The following is a 27,657-nucleotide window of genomic DNA, read 5'->3' on the forward strand; positions in this document are numbered from 1 at the left end:
GAGAGCAGAGACGGGAGAGCAGAGCGCGGCGGGAGCCAGCCGGGAGCCGAAGCCACTCAGGCACCTGCGCGTCTGCCCAACCGATCGGCGCACGCAGAGTGGCCTGCAGGTCCCCGCCCGGGCCCAGTCCCTCCCCGGGCCCCCCATGGCCCGGGACGCAGCCCTCCCGCCGTCGAAATTGTCGCCGCTGAAGCTGCCTCTACTGCCATTGCTGCTGCTACTGCTCCGGGAAACCGGTGAGAGACCGCAGGCGCCTCCCCGCCGCGCGCGAACCCATCCCCTTCCCTACCCCCAGCAGGAGGGTGGCGATGATGAGGCGAGACCACCCCCCTTTCCTTCACCCAGAGTTGGGAGTCTGAGGCCTGGGGAGAATTGAGCCAGATGCCGAGGTCCTCGAGAGGGGCGGGGAGCTCGGACTTTGGGTCCCTTAGAGGGCCAAGAGTGATAATTCGGGCGACCTGGGGAAGGGCCTGCGAGCTCCAACCCCGAGCCCGAGAGTGCTAAAGGCTCTGACTCCCGGGCCCCAGAAAAATTAGGGGCTGAGGGCTCTATCTCTTGGGTCCCAGGAAGAATGAAGGCTAGGGGCTCTGTCTACTGGGGTCCTGGTAGAATTGGGGTCAGGAAGGGCTCAAACTTGTGGGTTCCAGACTGTGAGCACGGGGCTCTGTCTCCTGGGTCCCAGACAGAATTGGGGGGAGGGGAGGGCAAAAGGCCCTGTCTCCTGGGCTCCAGATTTAATTGTGGGCATTGGAATGTCTCCTGAGATTCAGACATAAATGTGGGCAGAAACCCTGACTCTTGGGTTATAGATATAATTAAGGGCCGGAGGCCCTGTCTGGAAGCTGGAGGCTCGGTCGGCTGTGTCCCAGGTAGATTAAGGAGGCCGAGTCCCGCCGGCTGGGACACTTCCCTTTCCTTGAGAGCCGTCGGCGGGGCATCCCTGGGGAAGTTTTCCGGGTTTCACTTTCGCCGAGCCAGGGCAAGGCGGGGGCGGGCGCTCTCCTGGCTCCCGGTCCCGGACTCCCGGTTTCGGGACCTTATCTTTCCTCTAGTCGCGCCTTTGTCCTAGGAGCCGCAGCGGGAGGTGGACGCGAAGAGATGCCGCCCTAATCCGCTGTCTCTCCCTCTGCTCGGCCCACCCCCCGCCTCCCGTTTCCCCCACCTCCCGTAGGGGAGGGGTGCAGCCCCGGGAGAGGGAGGGGATGGGAGGAAGCAGGTGAAGGAGGCTCTGGCCCCGCCCCTTTGCAGGTGACCCGGCTGTTTATTCCCAGCTAGAAATTCAGGATACTGGAGTTTCCCAAAGGTTTGCCAGAAACTACGGAGGGAGCTTGCGGGACCCCTGGTCTTTTTTTCCCAGCATGTGTCTGAATTGTCTCCCAGCTTTGACCCAGAACTTTGTACTGACTCTTCCATCGCCTGCCTCTCCCTCTGTGTCAGAAATAGGGAGATAAAGTCAGAACCTGCCACCTCTGTGAGAATGCTCAGAATCCACCCGTCCTTGGGCCAGACATTGACTTGGTGCGTGATCTCATGGAAGGCTCTTGATCACCCTGGAAGACAGGTCCAGTTCCTGTTCCCATTTTGCAGATGAGGAAACAGAGGCTTAGAAAGGGCAAGCCACTTTCCCAGGGTCCACAGCCAGTCTGCAGACTTCAGAGCCTTTCTTGCCTCTGCCCCGCCTGGTGGGCTTCAGAAAGTGTTTCTGAGCCTCCATTTCCTCCTTTGGAAAACTGAGATAATTCCTTCCCTGCGGGGCCATTGGAGGAATCTAGAGGTCCCACTGGTCCCCGGGGGGGGGGGGGGCGGGGAAGCTCTTAGCACCTGAGGAGGAGGTCTTCCCCTTTCCTGACCCTCCATCCTTGTGCCTTTTCTCTCTGCTCTCCCTCCCCTCCTTCCCTCACTTTCTCTCCCCGCTTCCTCTCTCCATTTCTCACCCTCTCCCTCTGCTCCTCTGGCTCTCTAATCTCTCTCCAAGCTCTTTCTCTCCTCCTTTCTTGCCCTCTCTCTCCCCTTTCCATCCATCTCTGTTTCCCTGTCCCTGGCTCCTCTGCCTTCCCCCTCCTTGGCCTCCACGGAATGAGGGTGCACCACCTGGGCTTCCTGCTGTGGCTGCCCTCCCCAGTCCTCCCAGCTTTCACTGCTCATCCATGTCAGCCAGGCAGCCCCATGGTAGCGGAGGGGGATGGGAGGACAGGGGACTGCCCGCCTGCTGTCTCTTCTTGTTAAGGAAGGGGGACTGGACAGGGGAGAAGTAAGGGTGGGTCTGCTCACATCCTAGGGGGAGGAGAGGGGAGAGAGGGATACAGGGAGAGGCTGGAGATAAAGGGATGGGGACAGAAGCCAATAGAGGGAGGGCATCAGAAACAAATTTAGGGATGGGGTCAGAGACACATACAGGAATGGAACCGAGAGATGGGGGAATGAAATGCAGCCACAGGGATGGGGCAGTGTGGGAGTGGGAGCGGGGGGAAAGGGAGCTGGAAGGACATCTGGATAAAGGCAGGAACAGCATAAAGAGAGAGACAGACGTTTGGTGACAGGCAGGGGGCCCAAAAGACCCCAGCCAGTCAGTGACGGCGATGCCATGACCCAAGGAGGTCGGGGCACAGGCGACCCTCAAGGCCAGCAGTGTGTGGGGGCCACGGGGAGTGGTGGACACGGAAGGGACAGGGAGTTGGGCACTCTGGCCAGCTCCCCCACCTCCGCCAGGGATGCTGTTACATTTTTAATGTCCCGGTGATGCTGAGAAATGGAGCAGGAGGGGGAGGAGAAGAGGGGACCCAGTAAGATGGCCCAGCAAAGAGAAAGTGTGTCACAGGTGTGGAGAGACATGCAGAGATGGGGAGACCCAGGAGGCAGAGAGAGCTGAGGGTCAGAGACACCGAGAAACAGCGGCCCTGAGACATGGAGACCAGAAACCTGAAGAAATTAGGGACCCCAGGAATCGGTGCAGGGAGCCAGATTCCAGAGACTAGGAGACCCAGACCTCAGATGTTGGGGATACAGAAGAAAAAGAAGATGAGAACAGCTAGGATTTTTTTGGCCTGGTGAAAGTGATCTGAAATTGATTGTGGTAATGGAGGCACAAATCTATGAATTTACTAAAAGCCATTGAGCTGGACACTTTATTTTTGTTTAGTTATTTATTCATTTTTGGCTGCATTTGGGTCTTCGTTGATGCATGCGGGCTTTCTCTAGTTGTGGTGAGCGGGGGCTACTCTTTGTTGAGGTGCACGGGCTTCTCATTGCGGTGGCTTCTCTTGTTGCGGAGCACAGGCTCTAGGCATACGGGCTTCAGTAGCTGTGGCACTCGGGCTCAGTAGTTGTGGCTTGCGGGCTCTAGAGCGCAGGCTCAGTAGTTGTGGTGCCTGGGCTTAGTTGCTCCGCGGCATGTGAGATCTTCCCGGACCAGGGCTCGAACCCGTGTCCTCAGCATTGGCAGGCAGATTCTTAACCACTGTGCCACCAGGGAAGTCCCAAGCTGGTCACTTTAAAAGGGGGAATCGTATGGTATGGGAATTGTATCCCAATAAAGCAGTTAGAGAGAAAGACAGACAGACAGACACACACAGAGAGCAGAGACCAGGGACTCCTGGGAGACACAGCGGGGGGCAGACTCAGAACCCTAAGAATCAGAGACAGAGACACAAGAGATCAAAGAGACAGGACCTGCAGGAGGAGGAGGCCAGAGTCTCAGAGACAGAAATGTTTTGGTGTAAACTCTACGCTGGGCAGATCGGTGGGAGTGGGGTTCTGTCTGAGGGTCTTGACCAGGAAGAGATTCACCCCCAGAAGTATCAGACCCCACAGGAGAAACCTTCAGGGGGGTCAAGCCCCTGCAGAAAGGCAGGGAAATCTCAGACCAGGGAGGGAAGGGGTCCCCCGAGGTGAGTGATGACCACGATCAGAGAGGTGGGCTGGGGGAGGGAGGTGCCGAAATGCAGGCCCAGACAGACAGCCCCATATCCTGGCTACCGCTGCGCACGCCCTCCTCAGACCGGCTCCTGGATGTCTGCTGTGAGGGTGGGCACTGTGATTAATGCAGTCAATTAATTGGCAAGGTAGCTGAGGCAGCAGCTGAGGCCAGCGCTCCAAGCACGCCGGCCTTCAAGGACCTGCTGGAGTCTGCTGCACCCCATGGTGAGAGGGCAGGTCATGATGTGTTACTGGTCTGGAGGGCGTGAGACAAGCCTGGAGGAGCCAGCCAGGAAGGGACCCAGGAGTCCGGGCCCCCAGCCCCTTCCTCTCTGCCTTGATTTCCCTTCCCCAGATCTCAGGGTCTCAGGCTATAAGTCTCTGCACGCCCCCAGATGTTTCCCCTGGGCTCACACAATGCCCTGGGCAGCCCCGACTCCGCCACCATAGGAAGCCTGCATCCCACGGCCCAGGCAGAGGAAGCGTGTCTGGGGACCCAGCTGACACCTCATGAAGCTGTCACCAGCCTGGCTGGCCAAGGGAAGCTGAGGGAGGGCGATGTTCCCATGGCCACACTCTCCCCTGCTGTGGTGCTGGTCATGTCCTGGCCAAGGTCAGGGCACAATCACCTGCCCAGCAGCGTGCTGGACACTAGGGTCCGAACTCCAGGCCAGCCTTCCTCCTGGTATCATTTCTCCTGCTTCTGCCTGAAACGCAAAACATCTGGGCATCAGCCCACACTAACCCCGTCCCCCTCACCCCCACAGCCAGTCAGCTTCTGTGTCCCAACCATTCCAACTTCTGAATGTGTTTCCAATCTGGTTCATCCTCCATCCCCACAACCCTGACCCCTGAAGCCTGACCCACTCCATTCTGAGGGATTTTTCTAAAGCACAAACCAAACCCTGTCCCTCCACCTGCCTATAACTCTCTGTGGCTCCCCAGTGCCCCCAAGAAAAGGCCCAAACTCTAACTCAGCCTCAGCCTGTATGACCTAGTGCACTGCTGATTCCCCGTCTTCACCTTTATCAAGCTCTTACAGTGTGCCAGGCACTGTTCTAGGCTCTGGGGATAAAGCAGTGACCAAGACAGACGAAGATCCCTGCCCCCGGCACTGATGTTCTAGTGGGGAAGAGACATCAGCTGCTATGAGGAAATCGAAGCAGGGTCAATGGAGTTCCTGTTCTCATCATTAAGGTGGTCAGGGAACGCCCCAGAGCAAAGATCCGAAGGGAGGGAGGGAAAGGGAAGTGTTCCAGGATGAGAGAACAGCAAGTGCAAAGGCCTGGAGGTGGGACTTGCCTGGCATGTCTGAGGAACAGCGAGGAGGATGGTATGGCTGGAGCAGGGTGAACCAAGGGGAGAGGGTGAGAGATGAGGTCAGAAAGAGGATGAGCACAGGTCACGCAGGGCCTTGTGGGCCGCTGTAAAGGCTTGAGCTTTTCTCTGAGTGAGGAGAGAGCCACAGCAGGGACCTGATCTGCTGTAGCTTCTCTGGCTGTGTGTGGGAACAGACTTCAGGGGCAACGGCAACCCTCCCTGGGGGGATGACCCAGGGGAGAGATGCCACTGGCTTAGACCAGGATACAGGCAATGCAGGGATCAGACCTGGTCCGCTTTGCAGATATATTTTGAAGATGGAGCCGACAGGATTTCCTGATGGATTGCATGGGTGGCGCGGAGTGGGGGGCGATGGTGAGAGAAAGAGAGGAGTCAGGGATGACTCCAAAGCTTCCATCCTGAACCTTTTACTGAGTTGGAAATACCTAATAAATGGGCCATTAACCCCACAGGGGCTGAACCGTCCTATTCATTCATTCAGAATGAGACACTTAGAATAGGGATTGTAGAGCCATGGGATTTTTCTTTTTTTTTGGGGGGGGCTGCTCCGGGTCTTTTTTGCAGCACGTGGGATCTTAGTTTTGGGGCATGCATTGCAGGATCTAGTTCCCCAACCAGGGATCGAACCCCAGCCCCTTGCATTGGCGCTGAGTCTTACCCACTGGACCACCGGGGAAGTCCAAGCCATGGGATTTTAGAACCTCATTCATTCTGCAAATATTAAGCATCTACTAGAAGCCAGTCTCTGTTGCAGATACTGAGGGTGAGCAAAGCCAGGCAAAGAATTCCTGCTCTCAGAGAGCCAAGAAGGTCATGAAACTCTGCTGTGTGAGATGGAGAGAAAGTGAGGTGCAGGGTGAGGGAACAAGGGCCAGCTAGTTGGAGAGAGGAGGGCTGTGTGGCCATCGGGGACAGAGTACTGGTGATGAAAGAACTTGCTGAGAACCTTGCCCCACAAGAAGCTAAACGTGGGTTTTTTTAATTTAATTTTTTTAATTTATTTATTTTCGGCTGCACCACTTGGCTTGCCAACCAGGGACTGAACCTGCGCCCTCCGCAGTGAAAGCACAGAGTCCTAGCCACTGGACCGCCAGGGAATTCCTAAAAGTGGGTGTTTTTTTTTTTTAATCCTCTGAAGCAGCCAGGGCCACTCTAGATGCAGGAGGGCAGCCTCCCTCAGAAGAGCGGATTGAACCCAGGTCACAGCAGTGAAAGTGCCGAGTCCTAACCACTGGACCGCCAGAGAACTCCCCAGAAGAACACAGGTATCTTGCAGCCACAGTGACTTCCTTAGGACAGGAAATCTGAGTCCCAGAAGGGACCCAGCGACCCAAAGAGGGGTGTGGGGCTCTGTGGGCTATACTTGGCTTCCCTTGGCAAGGGTCTCCTCCTCCAGGAAGCTCTCCTGCCTCTCCCCTCGGCTGGGTCAGGCCCCTGCTCTAGGTTCTCCCCCTCCCCCCCAGCCCCACCCCTTCAGTTTTTCCAGCGAAGTGCTTGGTGATCACTGTCTGTACAATGTCTGTCTCCCCTCCTGAATGTAAGCTCCTAGAGGACAAGCAAGTGATTTGTCCTGACACATCTGTGGTACCTGCCCCCAGAACAGAGTTTGATATTTATTCAACAGGTTTTTTTTCTTAACAGTATTGATTGAGCACCTACTATAACTAGGCCCTGGTGTAGGCTCTGGGGATACAGTAGGAAACAAGACAGGCAAATCCCTGTCCTCAGGGGCTGACCCTCTAGCACCCAGGGCCTGCGGGTTGAGTCGCTGTTTTTTGCCCACTGGTTGGCATAGTCTGGGAAAGAATAACTGGTGGGAAGGTTCCTACCATTCATGCCCTTGAAGTTCTAAATCTTCGCTTTAGGGACTTCCCTGGTGGTGCAGTGGTTAAGAATCCGCCTGCCAATGCAGGGGACACAGGTTCAAGCCCTGGTCCGGGAAGATCCCACATGCCGTGGAGCAACTAAGCCTGTGCGCCACAACTACTGAGCCCATGTGCTGCAACTACTGAAGCCCGCGCGCCTAGAGCCAGTGCTCCGCAACAAGAGAAGCCACCGCAATGAGAAGCCCGCGCACCACAACAAAGAGTAGCCTCCTCTCGCCACAACTAGAGAAAGCCCGTGCGCAGCAACAAAGACCCAATGCAGCCAAAAATAAATATAAAATAAGCTTAATAAATAAATAAATAAATAAATAAAATAAATCTTCACTTTAGCCAAGTCCTTCTCCAAGTGAAGAACCCTTAATGGCTCCCACTTACCTCAAGAAGAAAACTTAAGCCCTTGGCCCTGCCCTACTTTGCTTCTGCAGCTCACACTGGCCTGGGTTTTTCCCTGACGGAGTGCCCTTCCCTCCTCACCCAGCTAGAAAGGGGCATAGCCTTTGGGAACCCTTGTCCCATACTCAGTGCCTTTGGGGGCCATGTGGGTTCCTGGCACCTTGAGGGAAGGGGGTGGCCCTTCCTCAGCTCCGCCTAACTGTTGCCACCAGAGCCTCATATCCTGATTTTTGTCTGGATTCGACCTTTAATCTCCAGACCCTTCTGTGGTGCTAATTCACTTCTGGAACAATGTTATGTGGGCCAAAAGTAACTATGTGGGAGAGCCGGATTTGGCCTGCAGCGGATGGCTGGCCGCCTCTGCTTGACTCCCCCGCCCTGCCAGCCCTTTGAGGATCTTACAGGAGAAAATCATTGTAACGGAATTGTCACAAGGGGCCCTGCAGGGCTGCTTAAACATCCCCATTTCACAGATGGAGGAAATTAGGCTCGAAACAAGGTCCCCACCTGGAAAGGGACAGAGCCAGCAGGAAGCCCCCAGCCAGCTGCTCCGGGGGCCCACACATGACACTCTGCAGTTTGGTCCCGCCGCAGAGGAGGAGCCCATCTTCCAAGGTGGCACCCTTGGGTTTGAGTTGCAAGATATACATGGGGCTTCCACGAGATGACGTCTGTGTCACACAATGGCCTTCACTGATGCCTTGTTTTGAGAAGCGCCTGGGACGGGTCCTGCCCAAGGGGCTGCCTTCTGCTGGGGACCCTCTCACTAGGGGCCCCTGTTAATTTTCCCTGGGTTCCTGTGTGAGGCCAGCGGTGGCACACGCTCCTCCCCTCACATCTGGAGACAGCTGGGCATGGGCCTTGCCTTGAGGCTGGGTGTCGAGGGCTACTTGTAATTACACTTACCTGGCTATGTTTCTTTACCAAGCACTGATCTTGTGTTTCCGGCGACCCCGTGTGCCAAGTACTCTACAAACATCCTTTAATCCTTAAACGGCAATCCCTAGGAGATGGGCACCATTATTACCCTCCTTTTACAGCCGAGGAAACTGAGGCACAGAGAGGTTAAATGACTTGCCCAATGTCACACAGTCAGTAAGTTGCCGAGCCAGGATTCAAACCCAGGCACTCTGCCCTCAGTCACCGTGCTGTACTGCCTTACACAGCAGAGAAACATTCATCTTTATTCTGGTTTTTATTTTTTTTATTATTTATTTTTGGCTGCGCTGGGTCTTCGTTGCTGTGTGTGGGCTTTTTCTAGTTGCTGTGCATGGGCTTCTCATTGCGTTGGCTTCTCTTGTTGCGGAGCACGGGCTCCAGGTACACGGGCTTCAGTAGTTGTGGCTCACAGGCTCCAGAGCGCAGGTTGAGCAGTTGTGGCACACGGGCTTAGTTGCTCCATGGCATGTGGGATCTTCCCGGACCAGGGCTCGAACCCGTGTCCCCTGCGTTGGCAGACGGATTCCCAACCACTGCACCACCAAGGAAGCCCCAGATTTTTTTTTTTTTTTGGTCATGTCGCGCGGCATACGGGATCTTAGTTCCCTGACCAGGAATCGAACCCGTACCCCCTGCAGTGGAGGCGCAGAGTCTTAACCACTGGACCACCAGGGAAGTCCCCTTTATTCCAGTTTTTATTAACAATCAGAAAACAAAAGATAAGCTGGGAAATAAAAGCCATACGTTCAGACAAAAACTGGTACGCAAATGCTCACAGCAGCTTTATTCATAATTGCCAAAAGGTGAAAACAACTCAAATGTCCATTAACTGAGGAACGAATAAACACAATGTGGTCAATCCATACAATGGAATATTACTGAGCCATAAAAAGGAACAAGGCACTGACCCATGTTACAGCGTGGGTGCCCCTTGAAGACATTACGCCAAGTGAAAGAAACCAGACACAAAAGGCCACATGTTGTATGATTTGATTTATGCAAAATGTCCAGAAGAAGAGAATCTACAGAGACAGAAAATAGACTAGTGATTGCTAGGGGGTGGGAGGGGGGGGAATGGGAGGGACTGTTTAATGGGTACAGGGATTTCTTTGGGGGATTTTAAAAATGTCCTAAACTTGATTACGGCGATGGTTGCACAACTCTTGTGAATATATGAAAAGCCATTGAATCGTACTTTATTTATTTATTAGTCTAACTTTAAAAAAAATATACATAAGATATAGACATTTATTTATTTACATACTTATTTTGGTTGTGCCAGGTCTTAGCTGCGGCACGCGGACTTCTTAGTTGCAGCATGCGAACTCTTAGTTGCGGCATGCGTGCGGGATCTAGTTCCCTGACCAGGGATCAAACCCAGGCCCCCTGCATTAGGAGCACGGAGTCTTACCCACTGGACCACCAGGGAAGTCCCTGAATTGTACATTTTTAATGGGAGAGTGGGAATTATATCTCAGCAAGGCTGTTTTCAAAAAAATAGGCACAGCAACTACTGAGCCCGCGTGCTGCAACTACTGAAGCCCGCGCGCCTAGAGCCCGTGCTCTGCAACAAGAGAAGCCACAGCAATGAGAAGCCCGCATGCAGCAGTGAAGACCCAACGCAGCCAAAAAATAAATAAAAATTAAAAAAAAAAAGGCACAGAGGGCTGTAGGTTTTATAGAAAGGTGAGAGAAAGTATTATTTCTATGCAGGAAAAAAAATGAAAACTGTCCTCACACTTTGAATTTTTTTTTAATTTCTTTTGGGATAGATTCAGGTTTTTGTTATTTTTGGAGGATTCTTTTTTCCCTCCAAACATTTGATAATGAAAAGTTTCAAACACACATGTGTAAGTTGGAAGAATGACTCAGCAGCCTCCCTCATCCTCTGCCCCTAGACTTGACAAAGGGTCACATTTTGCCACGTTTGACTTCGTCACTTTATCGTTTTTGTTGTTGTTGTTTTTGATGAACCATTTGAGAGTACCTTACAGATATGACATTTCCACCCCTTATCATCTCCTTCTCCTTCTCCTTCTCCTTCTTCTTCTCCACGCAGCTTGTGGGATCTTAGTTCCCCGACTAGGGACTGAACCCAGGCCCTCAGCAGTGAGATCACAGAGTCCTAACCACTGGACCACCAGGGAAGTCCCATCCGCCATTTATCTTCTAAGAAAAAGGAATACTACATAAAATAGATAACCAGCAAGGACCTATTGTATAGCACAGGGAACTATACTCAATATTTTGTAAAACCTATAAAGGAAAAGAATCTGAAAAAGAATATACAATACACATATATGTATTGAGATATATATATAAACTGAGTCACTGTGCTGTACACCTGAAACTAACACATTGTAAATCAACTATACTTCAATAAAATAAAAATAAAATAGGGAATTCCCTGGTGGTCCAGTGGTTAGGACTCCAGGCTTTCACTGCCATGGCCTGGGTTCAATCCCTGGTGGGGGAAATAAGATACCGCAAGCTATGCGGCGCGGCATAAAATTAAATTAAATTAAAAACATTTTTTTTTAATTTTAAAGGAATACTACATAACCACAATTTAATCATCACACCTAAGATCATGAATGGTAATTCCATAATCATATGTCATCTAGCCTGGACACAAATGTCCCTAGTTTTCCTCAAACTCTTTCTGGCTGACCATTTGGGAATTGAGATTTCATAAAGATTCCTGCATTGCATTGCGGGTCTGCATTTCAGGGGGCGGCCCCTCAGTGATGGCCCGGCCTGGCCCGGAGGTGTCTGGGTCCTTCACTGACCCGACCTCTCTCTCTCGTCTCTCCGCAGGAGCCCAGGATGTGCGAGTTCGGGCTGCAGCCGAGGTGCGGGGCCAGCTGGGGGACACCGTAGAGTTGCCGTGCCACCTGCTGCCCCCAGCGCCTGAAATCCGAGTGTCACAGGTGACGTGGCTGCGCCTGGACGCGCCTGAGGGTAACCAGAACGTGGCTATCTTCCACCCCCAGTATGGTCCCAGCTTCCCCAGCCCGAAGCCTGGCAAGGAGCGGCTGTCCTTCGTCAATGCCGGGCAGAGCACCGGGGCCGGGCAAGGCACAGAGCTGGAGGTGCGGGACGCCACACTGGCCCTCCGGGGGCTGACGGTGGAGGACGAGGGCAACTACACCTGCGAGTTTGCCACCTTCCCCCGGGGCACCAGTCGGGGAGTGACCTGGCTCAGAGTCATAGGTGAGCAGGCAGGGCTGCAACGAAGTGGGAGGGTCGGGGATGCAATGCACGAGAGCCCCTCAGCGGTCTGTTTCCCCTCTTTAGCTGTGATATCGACCTTGTCCGTGATCTTCAGCCAATGGGCAGCTGAAGCACCTACTGTTTGCCACACGCTGTTCTGCAAGTTGGAGAGACAGCCAGCAACAAGTGTTCAGCAAATTGAGTACCTACTCTGTGCCAGGCACTATGCTAGGCTCTAGGGATAAAGCAGTGAGGAAGACAGCACTCCCTGCCCTCCTGGAGCTTATACTCCAAACAAAGGAGTAGATAACATCCATAAGAAAAATAAGAGTGAGTCAGGTGGTTATAGGTGCTTCAGAAGTTGGAAGGGAGCAGGTTACAATTGTAAGCGAGGGTGGTCTGGTGCTAACCCATAACCCAAACTAGGAGGTGAGGGAGCCCTGCAGGTCTAGGGAAGAGGGTTTCAGGCAGTGGGAATAGCAAGTGCAAAGGCCCTGAGGCAGGGCACACCTGGGGAAGAGCAAGGAAGTCAGTGTGGCTGGAGATGCATGAATGGAGGAAAGTAGAAGGAGGCAAGGTCAAGGAGGTGATGGGGGAGCACAGATCACAGCCTCACGGACCACGTGAAGATTTTGGCTTTTGCCTTGAGAGAACAAGAGCTACAGGAAATTCTGAACAGAAGAGGGATGCGATCTGGCTTGGGTTTTCACAGGCTCCTTATGGCTATGTGGTTGGTGAGGGTGGAGGCTGGGAGACCACTAAGGAGGTGACGGCATATGTCCAGGTGGGAGGTGATGGCATCTAGACCAAGATGGAGGCAGTGGGGGTGATGAGAAGAGATTGGATTATGGAAATATTTTAGAGGTAAAGCCAGAGAACAATCAATTTGGCAAACAAAGGAAACACCAGGATGTTGCAATACTCAGAGTGAGGGCCCCAGTGGACTCATTTAGATAGAATGGTCAGCAAAAGCCTCTTCGTCGAGTCCCAAAGTGTGAGCAGGAGCCACCCCCAGGGACACGTCCACGGGCAGAGGAATGAAGGCACAAGCAGAGGGAACAGCCTACGCATACGCTGGGACATGAGAGCCAGCTCGGCATGTCCTAGAGAGGAGGCTGGTGGGGTTGGTGGCAAGGGCTTGAGTGACCCTCAACAAGGCAAGAAAACCGACAGGGTCATGACGATTGCATGGGCCTCGTAGACAGAGGCCAGGTGGCTCGACTTCATCTGAATTTTTTTTTTTTTTTTTCTGCTACGCCGCTCAGCTTCCAGGATCTTAGTTCCCCGACCAGGGATTGAACCCCCACCTTTGGCAGTGAAAGCTTGGAGTCCTAACCACTGGACCACCAGGGAATCCCCTTTATCTGAAATATTATTTGGAGCCATCAGAGGGTTTCAAATCATAAGAACATCCTGACAAGGCTTTTGAAATTGCTTAAAAAAAAATGACTGGCTGCTGTGTGTGGGCCATCAGAAGGGTAGACGAAGGTAGAGGGAAGCAAGGAGACCAGGTGAGAGGAGGCATTGGCTTGGAAGGGGGAAGAAGCAGGAGGGGAGGGGAGGGGAATAAAAAGAAAAGTGGAAATAATCACACTTTTAAGAGATAGAAGGTGCTTGTCCGTGAATTAAGGGAGGAGGAGAATCAAGAACTCCCAGCCCTCTGGTCCAGCAGGAAGGTGACCCGCACAACCACTTAGCGAAATGAGGAAGACTTAGGGAAGGCGTCTTTTTGAAGATGCTATTTCTTGCTAAATCTAGGCAATCCCCTGGGATCCCATCGTCCCCCGGCAACTCCACAGAAGCCACGTCACTCTGGACACTTAAGTCCCCCCCTCTCAGCCCCAGAGAGTTGGGGAAGTGTACCGTGTACTGTCCCTCAGTACACACTTCCCTTCCCAAGGTGCCCCAAAACCACAGTTGTTTCACAAAAAGCACAGCTGTTCTCCCCGCTCATCCGTCACAAAGATCTCTCTTCTGCAATCATTTGTTCTATTCAAGGGATGCATAGAGAGCGCCTACCGTGCACCAGGTGCCTACAAAGGTGCAGAACAGAACAGTGAAGCCTCCGCTTTCTTGGGGAGTCAGATGTCAGGGAAGTTTCCTTGAGGAAGTGAGGCTGGGATCTGGAGGAGGAGGAAGAACAAGACAAGGAGAAGGGAGGCCAGAGCACTCCAGGCAGTGCAAGTCGCTAAGACCCTGCAGTGGGTGGGAGCAGGGATGGGGTGGGTGTGCCTGGAGCTGTCATAGGACTGATGGGAGGGTGATCAGGGAGGATGTGAGCAGGCCCGTCAGACTTTGGCGGTCAGGAGAGAATGCAGGAAGGATAGGAAAGGAGAGGAAGGCAGTACCACGTTGAGAAGCTCAGGACATATCCAGGTGGAGAGATCTAGGAGGCAGCTAGAGATGCTTCCTGGATCTCTCCACCTGGTGGAGAGCTCAGGTGTCAGAACTCAGGTGTCTGGTTATGGGCACATTAGTAACTGTGGGTTGTTATTATTATTCCTCATGGAGGTTTACCCTGCCTAATATTTTTCCATGTTTTCCAGGAGGATGAGTGAAAAGGTCAAAAAAATTTCTAGCTTTGGGAAGCTCCATTGCCTTTATCCCACTTCTGGCACCACAATCTAATGGTGATTAAAGGAAAAGAAGTTGGAGGGCTTTTCAGCTGGACCTTTGAACCTCATTATTCTGCTTTGGCTTTCCTTTTAAAATCTCAGCCTCTTCCAGACTTGTGGACATTGTCTGTTTTTCTAGCAGAGCAGAACAGAAAATATAATGGCTAATACTTAGGTAGCACAGTGAGTGTCCAGTACCGTCCAAAGTGCTTTACATATCAATTTATTTAATCTGTACAACAATCCTACGTGGTGGGTACTATGATTATCCCCACTTTACAAAAGAGGAAGCTGAGGTACAGAGTTGGGAAATGACTTGCCCAAAGCCATGCAGCAGCAAAGCAGCAAAGCTGGGAATTGAACCCAGGCAGTTGGGGCTTAACTGCTCAGCTCCACTGCTGCTGAGGTGTTTGTTGAATGACTCTAGGTGTGGAGTGACCCACGCTGCCCTCTGTTCCTCTCCCCAGCCCAGCCCCAGAACCATGCCGAAACACAAGAAGTCACACTCAGTCTGGATCCTGTACCCGTGGCCCGCTGTGTCTCCACGGGCGGCCGGCCACCTGCCCGAGTCTCCTGGCTCTCACCCTTGGATGGGGAGGCCAGAGAGAGCCAGGTGTCAGGACCCCTGCCTGGTACAGTCACCGTCACCAGCCGCTTCACCTTGGTACCCTTGGGCCAAGCAGATGGTGTCAAGATCACCTGCAAAGTGGAGCACGAGAGCTTTGAGGAGCCAGTTCTGCTGCCTGTGACCCTCTCTGTGCGCTGTGAGTGCATCAGGATATGACCACACCCCCAATACAGTCTACACCGGCTTCTCTAAGGCACCGTATACATTATCCCTGAGTGTTGTCTACATTGGCATTCTGGGTCAAATTCTGCACTGCCTTCCTGCCCATTGTCTACACTGGCTCCCCGGGACAACATCTGCACACTGCCCCCTCATTGTCTATACTGGCTCACGAGGCTCTCACCTTGCTGCCACAGTCAATGGTAAATCAGAACGGGTTTGCAAGGGTCGGTATTATACATTTCTTCCCAATTCCACATCCAGTGAAGTCTTACCGGTAGCTTCAATCAGCCGTGTGGAGTAGTTACACCAAGGAAATTGGCAAACACCTCAAATCAGGGCTATTCTATTTTTTTTTTCCCCTCCCTTTTCAGAGAGCCAGTTTACCAGCACACAACTGCACCCAGCAATCTTCTGGCTCTCGTGGACCCCAGTTGACACTGCTCCCTCACTGTCTATATCCACTACTCTGTCTACACTACCCAACCCAATATTGTCTACATACACACCCCCATTCATACTGTCTAAATTGGTTCCCTGGACACTGTCTATACTGACTCTCCTACTTCTGCCCCCCAGTGTAATCACATTGGCCCCTCTGGACCCTATCAACAAAATATGTGTTTCGTTGTTGTTGCTGTTTTTTGGCCACTCTGTGGATTAAACCCGGGACCACGGCAGTGAAAGAGCCGTGTCCTAACCACTGGACCGCCAAGGAATTCCCCGCTGTACGCTGTCAATATCAACCCCTTCTGACATGTTCTGCGCTAGCTCTTCCCCAAACTGCTTACACCGACACTGCCTGATATTACCCAGAGAGGCTCCCCCTGGCACTCTTCCCACAGACCCTGCCAAACAGTTACTTTAGCAGCTTTCCCAGCCGCTGTCCAGTCACACCCCATACCCCAGCTCAGCATTTTCTATACTAGTTCCCCAGACAGTGCCTTCAGTTAAACTAACTCCCTTACCCACTCTGGGCATGTCAGAAATGACACACGTTATCTAGAGTGGCTGCCTCGGGCGCTGCCTGCACCGAACAGTAACTTCCTCAAAATGACCCTCAGCCGTGTCCCTGGACAGTGTCTATACAGCCCGGGTTGATTTGCCCCAGGCATTTTCCATGGGTCCACCTCCTGCCAGCCCATTTCTTTAGGATTCTTATCTATCTGCTCACCTATCACCCCCTTTGGGATTCTCCCTGTCACTGAGCCAGTCCCCCCATTTCCTCCAGACCCCCCTGAGGTCTCCATATCTGGCTATGATGACAACTGGTATGTCGGCCGTAGTGAGGCCTCCCTGAACTGTGACGTCCGCAGCAAACCAGAGCCCACAGGCTACGACTGGAGCACGTGAGTCCTGTTTGGACCCAGACTCCTGGGTCTGAGGGGGGAGGGGCCGGGGGCCTGGACTCTGGGTCTGAGGGGGGAGGGGCCGCGGTCTGGATCCTGGGTCTGAGGGGGGAGGGGCCGGGGGCCTGGATCCTGGGTCTGAGGGGGGAGGGGCCGCGGTCTGGATCCTGGGTCTGAGGGGGGAGGGGCCAGGGTCTGGATCCTGAGTCTGAGGGAGGAGGGGCCAGGGGTCTGGATCCTGGGGCTGAGGGAGGAGGGGCCGGGGGTCTGGATCCTGGGGCTGAGGGAGGAGGGGCTGGGGGCCTGGATCCTGGGGCTGAGGGAGGAGGGGCTGGGGGCCCGGACTACTGTGCCGTGAGAGAGGAGCTCCAGCGGCCTGAAACCGTGATTCCTCCAGAAAGAGGGACTCGCAGTTTGGGGTGTTAAGGAGTAAGTTTCAGGTCCGTAGAGCTTGGCTCCTGAGGGCTGTGTGATCTGTACTCCCCGTGGACCATGCTGTCCTTCTCATGTGACCCCCAAACCCCCCAGGACTTCAGGCGTCTTCCCAGCCTCAGCAGTAGCCCAGGGCCCCAAGCTGATCGTCCACTCGGTGGACCGGCTCTTCAACACCACCTTCATCTGCACCGTCACCAATGCCGTGGGCACGGGCCACGCCGAGCAGGTGGTCCTAGTTCGAGGTAAGCGGGGCTTGGGGATGGTGTGTACGACTGGGTCTGCTCCCCAAGTGTTCCTCCCTTCTGGGTTCTGGGGCTGCACTGGAGGAGGCTGCGCCGCCGACTTGGGGAGAATTCAGACCCGCCTCAATGATGGGAGGGGGACGGTGTGGCTTGCCCCCAGGTGGGATCTGGATTGGGGTGACAGGGTAGGTGCTGACAGAGGAGTTAGGACGTTGAGACCTGCGCTGGGGTCTTCCTAGAAAGTAGAGGCCTGGGAAGGGCCTTCAGGGAGAGTTCCAGGGACAGTGGCCTGGCCTCCAGCCAGTGAGACACGCCCACAGAATTGCACAACTAACAGTCACGTGAGGGCAGCTAGACAAACACTCGGAAACAATGGACTTCTTACAGTGAGGGCTGATCAGTATGACCCAGAAACCTGTTTGAGTGTGTGTTGGGATGTTTGTGTTTCTAGAGGTGGTATTTTGGGTTTGTTTTGCTTTGCTTTGGTTTTTGGATTTTTTTGGCCTACCACTTGGCTTGCGGGATCTTAGTTCCCCGACCAGGGATCGAACCCACGGCAATGAAAGTGTGGAGTCCTAACCACTGGACTGCCAGGGAATTCCCTGGAGGTAGTATTTTGGAAATGGTGGCTGATGTGTCTATGGGTCAATAGTTCTCTGAGTCCCCACAATGGGAACTCAAAAACACAGATAGAACCCAAGACTTAGCTGGAGAGGAAATAAATAAAGCCAAAAATAAAGCCCAGGTTCGGGCTGATAGAAGTCGCAATCACAACTGTAGCCCAGGAGGCTTAGAGGGAGGCAGGGGGCCTCAGTGGGTGGGAGGAGGGCCCCCTCAGAAACACAACCAAAGACAAACTCATAGGCATCGGTGTGAAGACAGACACACCCACACCTGGAGACAGACGGAAGCAGGCCCCCTTACTGAGATGATCGACACACACACACGCACACGCACACCCGGAAAGACACCCAAGTGAAAACGGATCCCTCTTGAGGAATTCAGACACTTGCCGGGGAGATATGACGTAGCTACTGAGAAATAGTGTCACAGACCACACACCCAGAAAGACTGTTGGCCCACCTTCAGCGCATCTGACACGGTCAGGTGCACAAACACACACACCTGGAGGCAGACACCATCACGCAAACATGCTAGAAGCGAAAAGAACCGCGGACAGCAACAATTCCACGCGCGGAAACATCGGCGCTCACACACAGGTGCTGAGAAGGTAACTCGAAGACGTTCTCAAGTGCACACCCTCGGAAACTCCAAAAACCCCATTGTGGAGATTCTCTTTCAACGAACCGTCATCTGACAAGTATTTGCTGAGTCTTCCTGTTGGCCAGGCGTTCTCCTCTATGTGGGGAATACAATGGTGACCCAGTCTCAGTCCCTGCCCTCAAAGGAACAGCTGGAGGAGGGTCAGCTCCACCCACCCAGCGAGGTGCCCAACTGGAAATACACCCCCTGAACCTCTATCCCAGAAACTCACCAGAGAAACTGGTCTCCCCACCCGCACTGGGTCACTAGGCACCTCTGTGGGGTGGAGCCTGCAGAACACAGGCGGGATCACACTTGAGGGCCATTGGAGGAAGACAGAGCCACGAAAGCATGGACGTGCCCCCGAAACACCCAGAAACCCCAGGGATATCCACCACTGGAAACCCCAAAGCGAACACGCTGGGTGCAGAGTTCAGCCTCGAGTGATATTCACCAAGTGAAACGCACATACTCAGAGCCCCATCGGGAACCTGGGCAGTTGCGGGCTGCGGGTAATGCACAGAGAATCACACCCCCAGAGACTCTCCCAGTGGTACCCACAGACCCGCAGACAGTCAAAAGCTTCATGGCAAAGACACGCACCTACGGATGGACGCCAGCAAACGTGGGGACACCCTCTGACCACCCTAGAAATCATCACGGGCAGTGAGTGTGCCAACAGGTGGCCTTGCCCGGAGAGGAGATTCACTCACAGCTCTTGGCAGGGTCACGTCAGAGGGTCTCAGAGACGCCTCACGTCCCCACGCGCACACAGAACCGCATACGCTCGCACGCTCGGTTTGGGGTTCGCGCCAGCGAAAACATGAGAACACAGGCAAGGCCACAGGCTAGACATTGCTTCAGAGAATTTCTGACCCACAGACAGGTACACGCTCACCCACCATCTCCAAATCATCATCCCCAGTAACACAGACACACGTTCCGACACGTGCGAAAACTGGGCTCCAGACTTCACTGAAAGCAGTCTTTCCCATCTCCAGGGTACAGGTACAGGAATATATTCCCCCTAAAAAGCTTCACAAAATACTACTTACCCTTCACACTTGAGGTAAACTTTTTCTGTTCTGTTTTGTTTTACTGCTGCTTGTGAGGCACCAGACTGATCTGACAGCCCGCTAGGTCGTGACCTCCCCCTTTTTGGAAAACATCCAGAAACAGATGCCTGGGTCCCAGCCCCTCTGGTGTGCAGAGGCGCAGGGAGGGGAGGGTCAGGTGTAAGTGGACCCTCCCCCCACCCCCCGCCCCGGTCTCTCCCAGTCACACCCTGCATGCAGGGGTGGGGGAAGCGGGGGATCTGATAAGATGCCAGTTGCATCCATGTCTATCCCTGTTGTGGGGCCTGGACGCCCCCTCCCTCATCCTCACTCCTCCCCGCTTAGGGCTCCCTGACTTCCTTCTCCGCCCAACCCCACCCCCAATCCTCCCCCAGACCCCTCCCCTCCCACAAGCTCAGGCCCTGCTGGGAGAGGAAACCGGGACTGGGGGCTTCAGGAGCCCCATTCGCCACACTGGGGACACGTGCTCCCAGCCATTTCCGCTCCCGGTGTGTGTGGGGGGGAGGAATTACCGGGAGGCCCCTCGCCCTTCTCAATCCCCTTTCTCTCAAGTGCAAAGAGCTTTGGAATCAGACAGCCTCACACTCAAATCTAGGCTGCCTCTTCCTGGCTGGATCAGCCCCAAGATTCCGTGACGCTGACCTCAGAGTTTCTGGGAGGGGGGTCGCAAACTCGGATGCCTACAGGGTCCTGGTGAGTGACCGGGGTGGCCAGGTGTGGAACTCTGTCCCCTTCGGAGTCACCAGCCTGACTCAGCCACGGCCCGTCTCACCAGGTGGAGGAGATGAAAGTTTAGTGTTGCCAGATCTGATTTTTTTTTTTTTTTAATTTTTTGGCCACGTCTTATGGCATGCAGGATCTTAGTTCCCCCACCGGGGATTGAAGCCATGCCCCCTACAGTGGAAGCGCAGTCTCTTAACCACTGGACCGCCAGGGTAGTCCCTGGGATCTGATGTTCTTTTTCCCCCTAAAAGAAATCTGGAATTTGCAGTGAAATGGCCTAGTGCTTTAAATGTTAGCTGGCAAGTTTAATTTTCGTTTTTGGTTGGTTGGTTGGTTGGTTTTCTATTTTGTTAGCAAGTTTAATTTGGGGAAAACGCTGTGCAGGTGTAAAGAGATCCATCTGGAGGCCACCCACTGGCAACCCCTCCGCATACAAAGTGCCCAGCCTGTAGCGAAGAGGGAGCGGGCTCTCCCTTCCCTCCACCTTCTTCTGCCCAAGTCGAGTCACCTCCCTAGTTCCCGTCACTGCCCTACTGTGTCCTGGGTCCCCCCTCCCCACTCCCAGATGTATCCTCTTGACCTCGTGTCTCCCTTTCTCTCTCACCCCTTCTTCTCTCTCCTCAGACACCTCCCGGGCCTCGCCCCGAGACGTGGGTCCAGTGGTGTGGGGGGCTGGTGGGGGCGTACTGCTGCTCTTGCTGCTTCTGGCTGGGGGGCCCTTGGCTTTCATCGTGCTGAGGGTGAAGAGAAGGCGGAAGAGCCCAGGAGGAGGACCCGGCGGCAGAGGAGGGTCCTACGATCCGAAAACTCAGGTGTTTGGGAATGGGGGTCCCGTCTTCTGGACGCCAAGTGCCCCTGGTCCCCTGAGGCCAGAGGGCAAGGACGAGGAGGACGAAGAGGACAAAGAGGCAGAGAAAGGCCTCATGTTGCCTCCGCCCCCGGCACTCGAGGACGACATGGAGTCCCAGCTGGACGGCTCCCTCATCTCCCGGCGGGCAGTTTATGTGTGACCCCAAGACAGGCAGTCAGCCAAGGGTCCCATACTGGTTGAACTTGTTTGTCCGGAAGACACTGGAGTTCAAAGCTACCTCCCGCTTCCTTTCCTGGGATGTGGAGGGAGGTGGAATGTCACACACTGGACTTCTGTCTCCAGGGCTGCATGGGGCAGGGGAGCCCCCCACCCCGGGGAGCTCGGGAATGGGGAACCACAGAGCACCCTCCCCCCCAGAGACTCGATTTGGGCTCCAGCCTGCTCTGGCCCCATGACACTCAGGAGTTAATAAACACCTTGGAGGAAAACATTGGGGGTGTCTTGTAATACATCGGACCCCCTCCTTGGGGGGTGGGACAGGGACTGCTAGGTCCCAGGGGGTGGGCCCTGGAGACTGGGAGCCTGGTGGAGGCTAGACTTGGTGAGGCTGGGGTTGGGGGCCGGCGGGGGTGGGCTCTGGTCACTTGGGTCCTTGAAGGACACATTGGATGCCCGAGACACCTAAAGCCAGTGGGACTGGGAACTGGGCTTGGACTCGGGAGTTCCAGGACAGAGGTTGCCTCCCTGGGTGGAGTGGCCAGACTGGCGGGAGAACGGAGCTCCCCGGGAGAGCGGGGCTGGGATCCTGGACTTGTGGGCCCTTGAAGGTGGGGAGGTGCTGTGATCTGATCCTCTGAGGGCAGCTCAGACCCGACCTCCCAGAGCTTGCTGAGGATACTGGGAGGGAGGACCGCCCCTTCATTCTCGGGGGCCCTGAGGGGATGGGGCAGGGGGGGTTGCTGAGGAACCAGGAAAGTCCCGCCTCTGGAAGAACAAGGCAGTGGCCTTTCCTACCTCCTTTGTGTTCCCTTGTCCCCAGGCTGTGCCCAAGGGGATTTTCGGTGATTCAGAGGGAGGGGCTGCAGCTCTGCATCCTTCTCTCTCCCCGCCACCATTAGAAAATCTCCCAAACCCGGGCAGGGAACTGCGGTGGAGGCATGGAGGGGGGCAAGGTTACCTCTGCTCTCCTGAGCCCCGTGACCACCTTGGTAAAACACCAGTGGCCTTCATCTCTGCTCCTGAGGCTGTCATGGGATTCAGTCAGGCTGCGCCCGAATGCCCAGCGTGGGGCTGAGCACCCAGGAGGGGCTTGGTGAGCCCGTTTCTTCCACCTGCACTGCCTTCCACTCATGGTGCGGGGACACTGCAGTGACTCGGGCAGAGCTTGCCTTGCCCTCCCGGATATGCAGTCGACAACAGGAAGAGCAGCAATTTTAGGGTGAGCGTGTGTAGACTGAGCAGCAGTTACTCTGATATTCCCCCACGCTCTGAAGCCCTCCAGAGGATGCCAGGCTGTGTAACAGGAAGTTGTGGAAATCGGAGAGTCCAGGGATCCAGGCGGCGTTCCTACCGGCAGCTTTCTCTCTGCATCTGTGAAGTGGGGTGGATGGAAGGGGGAAGCCCGTGGATGGGGCTTTGGCACACATGTTATTTCCCCTAGTTGTTTATTGTCGGTACCATCCTGTCCAGGGCCCTCCCCCCACCTCCTCCCACAATGGGAGGGTAGTGCCAGGAGGGCAGGGGTGGGAATTTGGCTGTTCTGGCAGACAGTAGGTCCCTAAGTGTCCCTGCTGGGCCCCGCCTTACAAGTCTAGAAAAACACCAACTGTGTGCCAGACCCCACCCCTTGGAGCGCGCAGTGTGGAAATTGGCAAGTAAACAGGTAATTGCTCCGAAAAGGATTCAGGAAGTGGGAAGTGTTACAAAGGAGAGGCCCAGGGGGGTCACGGGCTTCTCTCCACCCCTTTTCCTGTTAGGTTAGAGGAGCTGTGATTCTCTGCCTAGGATGACTCCATTCTATGTAATGAAGGAGGGGGTCTGATCCCAAATCCAGAATCACACTCCGCCCCCCAACTTTTTTGCCTTTTCTCTCCATTCCCCATCACCTCTCTTCCCTTAGCTCCACACTCGCATCATCATTCTGCTCTGGCCACATGGCCTCCTTGCTGTCTTTAAAAACAACCTGAAAAACTGCACCTGGTGGCGCAGTGGTTGAGAGTCCGCCTGCCGATGCAGGGGACACGGGTTCGTGCCCCGGTCCAGGAAGATCCCACATGCCGCGGAGCGGCTGGGCCCGTGAGCCGTGGCCGCTGAGCCTGCGTTTCCGGAGCCTGTGCTCCGCAACGGGAGAAGCCACAACAGTGAGGCCCGCGTACCGCAAAAAAAAACCAACAAAACAAAAAAAAACCTTGAGGCTTCCTCCCCAGGACCTTTGCGCTGGCTGTTCGCTCTGCCTGGAATGCTCTCATATTCTCATGGTTCACCCCCTACAGCTCCTTCAGATCTTTGCTCAAATGTCACCTCACAGTAAGGCTCTCTCTGACTGCCCTTGAGGGCCCCTGCTCTGTCACTTATCACCTACCCTACTATACACTATTATCCTCTATCACTTACTATCACCTGGCATATTAGCTATTGTGTATATTTCTCTACTGGTGTCCTCCCTGCCCAACAAAACATGAGTCCAATGTGACTAGGACTTTTGTATGTTTTGTTCATTCTATCACACAACAAATGATCATTAAGGATTAAGTGAATAAAAAGAATGTCCTCTGCCCTTGGGAAAAGAGGTAGACAGGTGGGTGGTGACTTGGGAGGTGGGGCTGGGAATAAGGCACTGTGGCTTCCGCCTGGCGACTCCCTCACACTGTCCCTCTTCTTGCAGAGACACCCAACACAGCAGGCGCAGGGGCCACAGGTGGCATCATCGGGGGCATCATTGCTGCCATCATCGCGACTGCTGTGGCCGCCACAGGCATCCTCATCTGCCGACAGCAGCGGAAGGAGCAGAGGCTGCAGGGGGCAGAGGAGGTGGAGGAGTGAGTGATGGGCCCTAAGAAGTGGATGAGGGAGGGGTCCCAGAACTGGGCACACAGAGTTGGGGAGGAGGCCGGGAGAAAGTCATCAGCAATGGCTGAGTGACCCAAAATAACCATGACTTAAATGGGGTGGAGAGGAGAGTTTATTTCTGTTTTCTAGAAATCATGTCTATGACAGTTCTGCTCTGTGACGTCATCAGAGCCCAGGCTCCTGCTATCTTTTTGCTCCACTTCCCTAGTGCGTGACCTTCATTCACATTCCAAGATAGCTCCCCTCTCTTTTATTGTTGTCTATGTACATGACAACCAGACATGGCCATCCTGGCCTCAATGACCCCATTCCTTTCAGTGGGAAAGGGAAATGGAAATGGAAATAGAAGGCAGTCAGCAGCCCTGTAAGGGAACCCATCACTTCCTCTAATTTCCCATTTCCCAGGGCCCTAGTCACATGGCTGCCTCAGCTGCAAAGGAAGCTGGGAAACGTAGTCTTTATTCTGGTGGCCGCGTACCCAGCCAAAATCTCTATTACTATGAGAAAAGAGGAGCCTAGATATTGGGGGAAACTAGCCCCACTTCTCTGTGTAGAACACTTATGTGACAGGCTTGATGAGATGTATGTTATGTATGTGATCTCAGTGAAGCCTCCTATCCATCCATTCATTCGTTCGTTCAATAGGTATTCAGAAAGTACCCGCTTGGGGCAAGACCCTGAAAGCTAGGAACACAATGAGACAAACACTTAAAAGATGTCCAAAAAAATAAAATAAATTTAAAAAATAAATAAAAGACGTCCGCACACAAAAACATATCGTATCATGGAAACCTGATTTTCAGATGGAGCTAAGGGTACCCATTTTCTCAAAGAGGAAACAGGTTCAAAGAGCTGAAATCACTTGCTGAAATTCATCCAGCAAGACAGCATTTTGGGGGCCAAATGGTTCTGAAATAATATGACCCAGTGTGTGTGAGGGGGAAACACTTGTTAAAAATGCACCTTCCTGGGCTTACACCAAACCTATTGAATCAGAACTTTTACAAGAAGGGCTTGGCATCTGTATTTATAACAAACTCCCTACGATGCACAAGAAGGTTTGTGAACCACTGTCTTAATCATCTAGTCAATGCAAACCAACAACTTGCTGTTGATCTCTTTTTCTAAGCCCATGAGACCCAGTGGTGTCTGAGATGGCCCTGGCCCTGGCCTCCCAGGGTTCACAGTCTCAAGGAGACAGACCTGTTCCCAGACAGTGGCAGTCCATCATGGCCAGGGATGGGCTAGGGAAGCTGAGGCAGCTGGGAGAGGCTAGAAGGGGCACCTGACTCAGCCTGAAAGATGAGGGAGGGCTTCCTGGAGGCAGGGACATCTGAGATGAGGATTGAAGGCATAGTAAGCCTCCGTCATTATTATATATATATATATAGGATGCTCTGGTCTGAGGGTGTGTAGAATGAGGGAATTTAACAGAGTTTGGGGGGCAGGAAAGCACTTCATTCATTTTTTTCATTCCCTCTTTTAGATATTTCCTGATATTCCTCATAGTGTGTTCTGGGAACGCCATGTTGACAACACAGATCTCATTTTTTTCCCCTCACTTTCCTCACAGTGGGGTACAGTCGTTGAATGAGATCAGAAATAATATTTCAAATACAAACTCAGTAAGTGCCCTGTGAGGGACGTATAGGTAGATATGATCATATAACAGGAGTTCCAGATCCTCCTGGAGAGTCAGGAGGGCTTCCTGGAAGAAGAGAAATTCATGGGATGAGTAGGAATAAGCTGGGTAAGGGGAGGTGGGTGATGGAAAGAGAGATCAGACAGAGGAAAGAACTGTGCAGTGGCCCTGGGGTAGAGGGCTTCTCAGGGCTTAGCCTTCACCTGACCTACCTCCTACCCCACAGCCTAGAGGGGCCTCCCTCATACAAGCCGCCGACTCCAGAGGCAAAGCTGGAGGAGCCGGACATGGTGAGCACTTCCCCTGGATCCCAGGCTGCCCCCACATCCCCACACCACTTTTACCACTGAGGCCGGGGCTGGGAGCGGGGACTGGTGGGGAGAGGCTGTCTGGGAGGGGGGGTGGTCCTGACCTGTCCCTCTCTCTCGCATCACAGCCCTCCCAGCTCTTCACCCTGGGGGCCTCGGAGCACAACCCGCTCAAGACCCCCTACTTTGATGCTAGTGTCTCGTGCGCTGAGCAGGTAGGAGCTCGGGAGAGGACAAGGGTGAGTTTGGGATCTGAGTTTAAGGGCCTCCTTACATAAGAGGTCAAGGACTAACGGTTACAACTCAAGTTCAGAGCTGTATCTCTGGTCAGACCTTAGAGCTCTGAGATACATTTAGGATTCAGTGGGGGAGGTCTTGGTTGTAAAAGTCCAAGGACATGGGGTGAGAGTTTAAAGTCATCCCATCAAAGAAGACTGGTTGAGTATCTCCATTTGCCAGACACTGTACCTGGAGCTGGGACAAGACAGTCACTCCCCTCAGTGGCCTCCTGGAGATCAGAGGTTGGATGTTGAGTTTGAGACAAGTCAGTTTTCAAGGGGCTATTTAGAGCTTAAGTTTAGGTCAAGATTGAAGTCAAAGACTCATGGGGAAAGACTTGGGGTCAGTGATCAAAAGAAAAGGAGAGGCTCAAGATTAACAGGGTGGAGTCCATGCTCTGGGCTTTGAGTTAGGGACCAGCTGTATGATTGTCCCAGTTCAATATCAACCCAGGTGACAAGGGGTGACATAGGGTGAGGTCAGGTCTGGTTGGCATGGGGAGATGGTGGTCAGGATTTGAGGGTCAAGGAGCAGAGTGGGATTCTGTGTCATGTTCAAGAGGTGACCTTGGGTTCATTCCCTCCCGATCCCCAGGAAATGCCTCGATACCATGAGCTTCCCACCTTGGAAGAACGGTCAGGGCCCCTGCTCCTGGGGGCCACGAACCTGGGGTCCCCCATGCTGGTGCCTCCAGGGATGCCTGCTCTGGAGACGGTTTCCCTGGATCTAGAGGATGAGGAGGAGGAGGAAGACTATCTGGACAAGGTCAACCCCATCTACGATTCCCTGTCCTACTCCAGCCCCTCTGAGTCCTACCAGGGCAAAGGCTTTGTCATGTCCCGGGCCATGTATGTGTAAGCCGCCATGGTCCTGGCCTCTCATCTCTCATTTTTTGATCCCTCAACTTTCTGCCAGGGATCTAGGGCCCCCGATCTCTCGCTTGGCCACTGTCAGTTAACACACATGCATCTCATCTGTGTCTTCTATCTTGGTGGCTCCACTGTGACCTCTAATCCATGATCTCTGACTCAGAGAAATGGGCCATGACGATGGAAAACTGATAACCTTATCTTAGGAGGGGCTGGAGAACGTAGGTTTCTTCACAACCTCTTACCCAAGGGGTCCTCAGACTGTGACCTTAGATTATACCTCTCATGTCCCACCATCTCCAGACTCCCCCCAAATCCCAAAGAAGACCCCAGACCTCTGATTGGACCTCAGGCCGTCACTCCTAACAGCTCTGCTTGGGTGGGTGTTGGGGGCATCCTGTTGCTCAGACCTGAGCCCTCCAGGTGGCAGAGCCCCACTCGCCCAGTCCCCACCCTGTCCCCAGTGGTGGGAGGGAGGGGATTTCCCCAGCCCAAAGCAGAA

At 53.8% G+C, this 27,657-nt stretch overlaps 1 protein-coding gene across 2 annotated transcripts; it reads left to right on the forward strand.

Annotated features, from left to right (window-relative positions):
* On the forward strand, positions 1-27,657 carry NECTIN2 (nectin cell adhesion molecule 2). 2 transcript variants are annotated; one of them, XM_082862082.1, is made up of 9 exons: positions 1-236; positions 11,292-11,687; positions 14,770-15,066; positions 16,321-16,438; positions 16,967-17,115; positions 23,873-24,026; positions 25,926-25,989; positions 26,136-26,222; positions 26,881-27,657. In XM_082862082.1, exons 1-9 carry the CDS (start codon positions 146-148, stop codon positions 27,142-27,144), a joined length of 1,620 nt encoding a protein of 539 aa, XP_082718208.1. In that variant the 5' UTR covers positions 1-145; the 3' UTR covers positions 27,145-27,657. The 2 variants fall into 2 exon arrangements, with proteins under 2 accessions (XP_082718208.1, XP_082718209.1); XM_082862083.1 differs by lacking the exons at positions 23,873-24,026; positions 25,926-25,989; positions 26,136-26,222; positions 26,881-27,657 and adding an exon at positions 20,802-21,465.

The sequence above is a fragment of the Leucopleurus acutus genome (assembly GCF_964270905.1).
Source record: "Leucopleurus acutus genome assembly, chromosome: 20".
NCBI classification, from domain to species: Eukaryota; Metazoa; Chordata; class Mammalia; order Artiodactyla; family Delphinidae; genus Leucopleurus; species Leucopleurus acutus.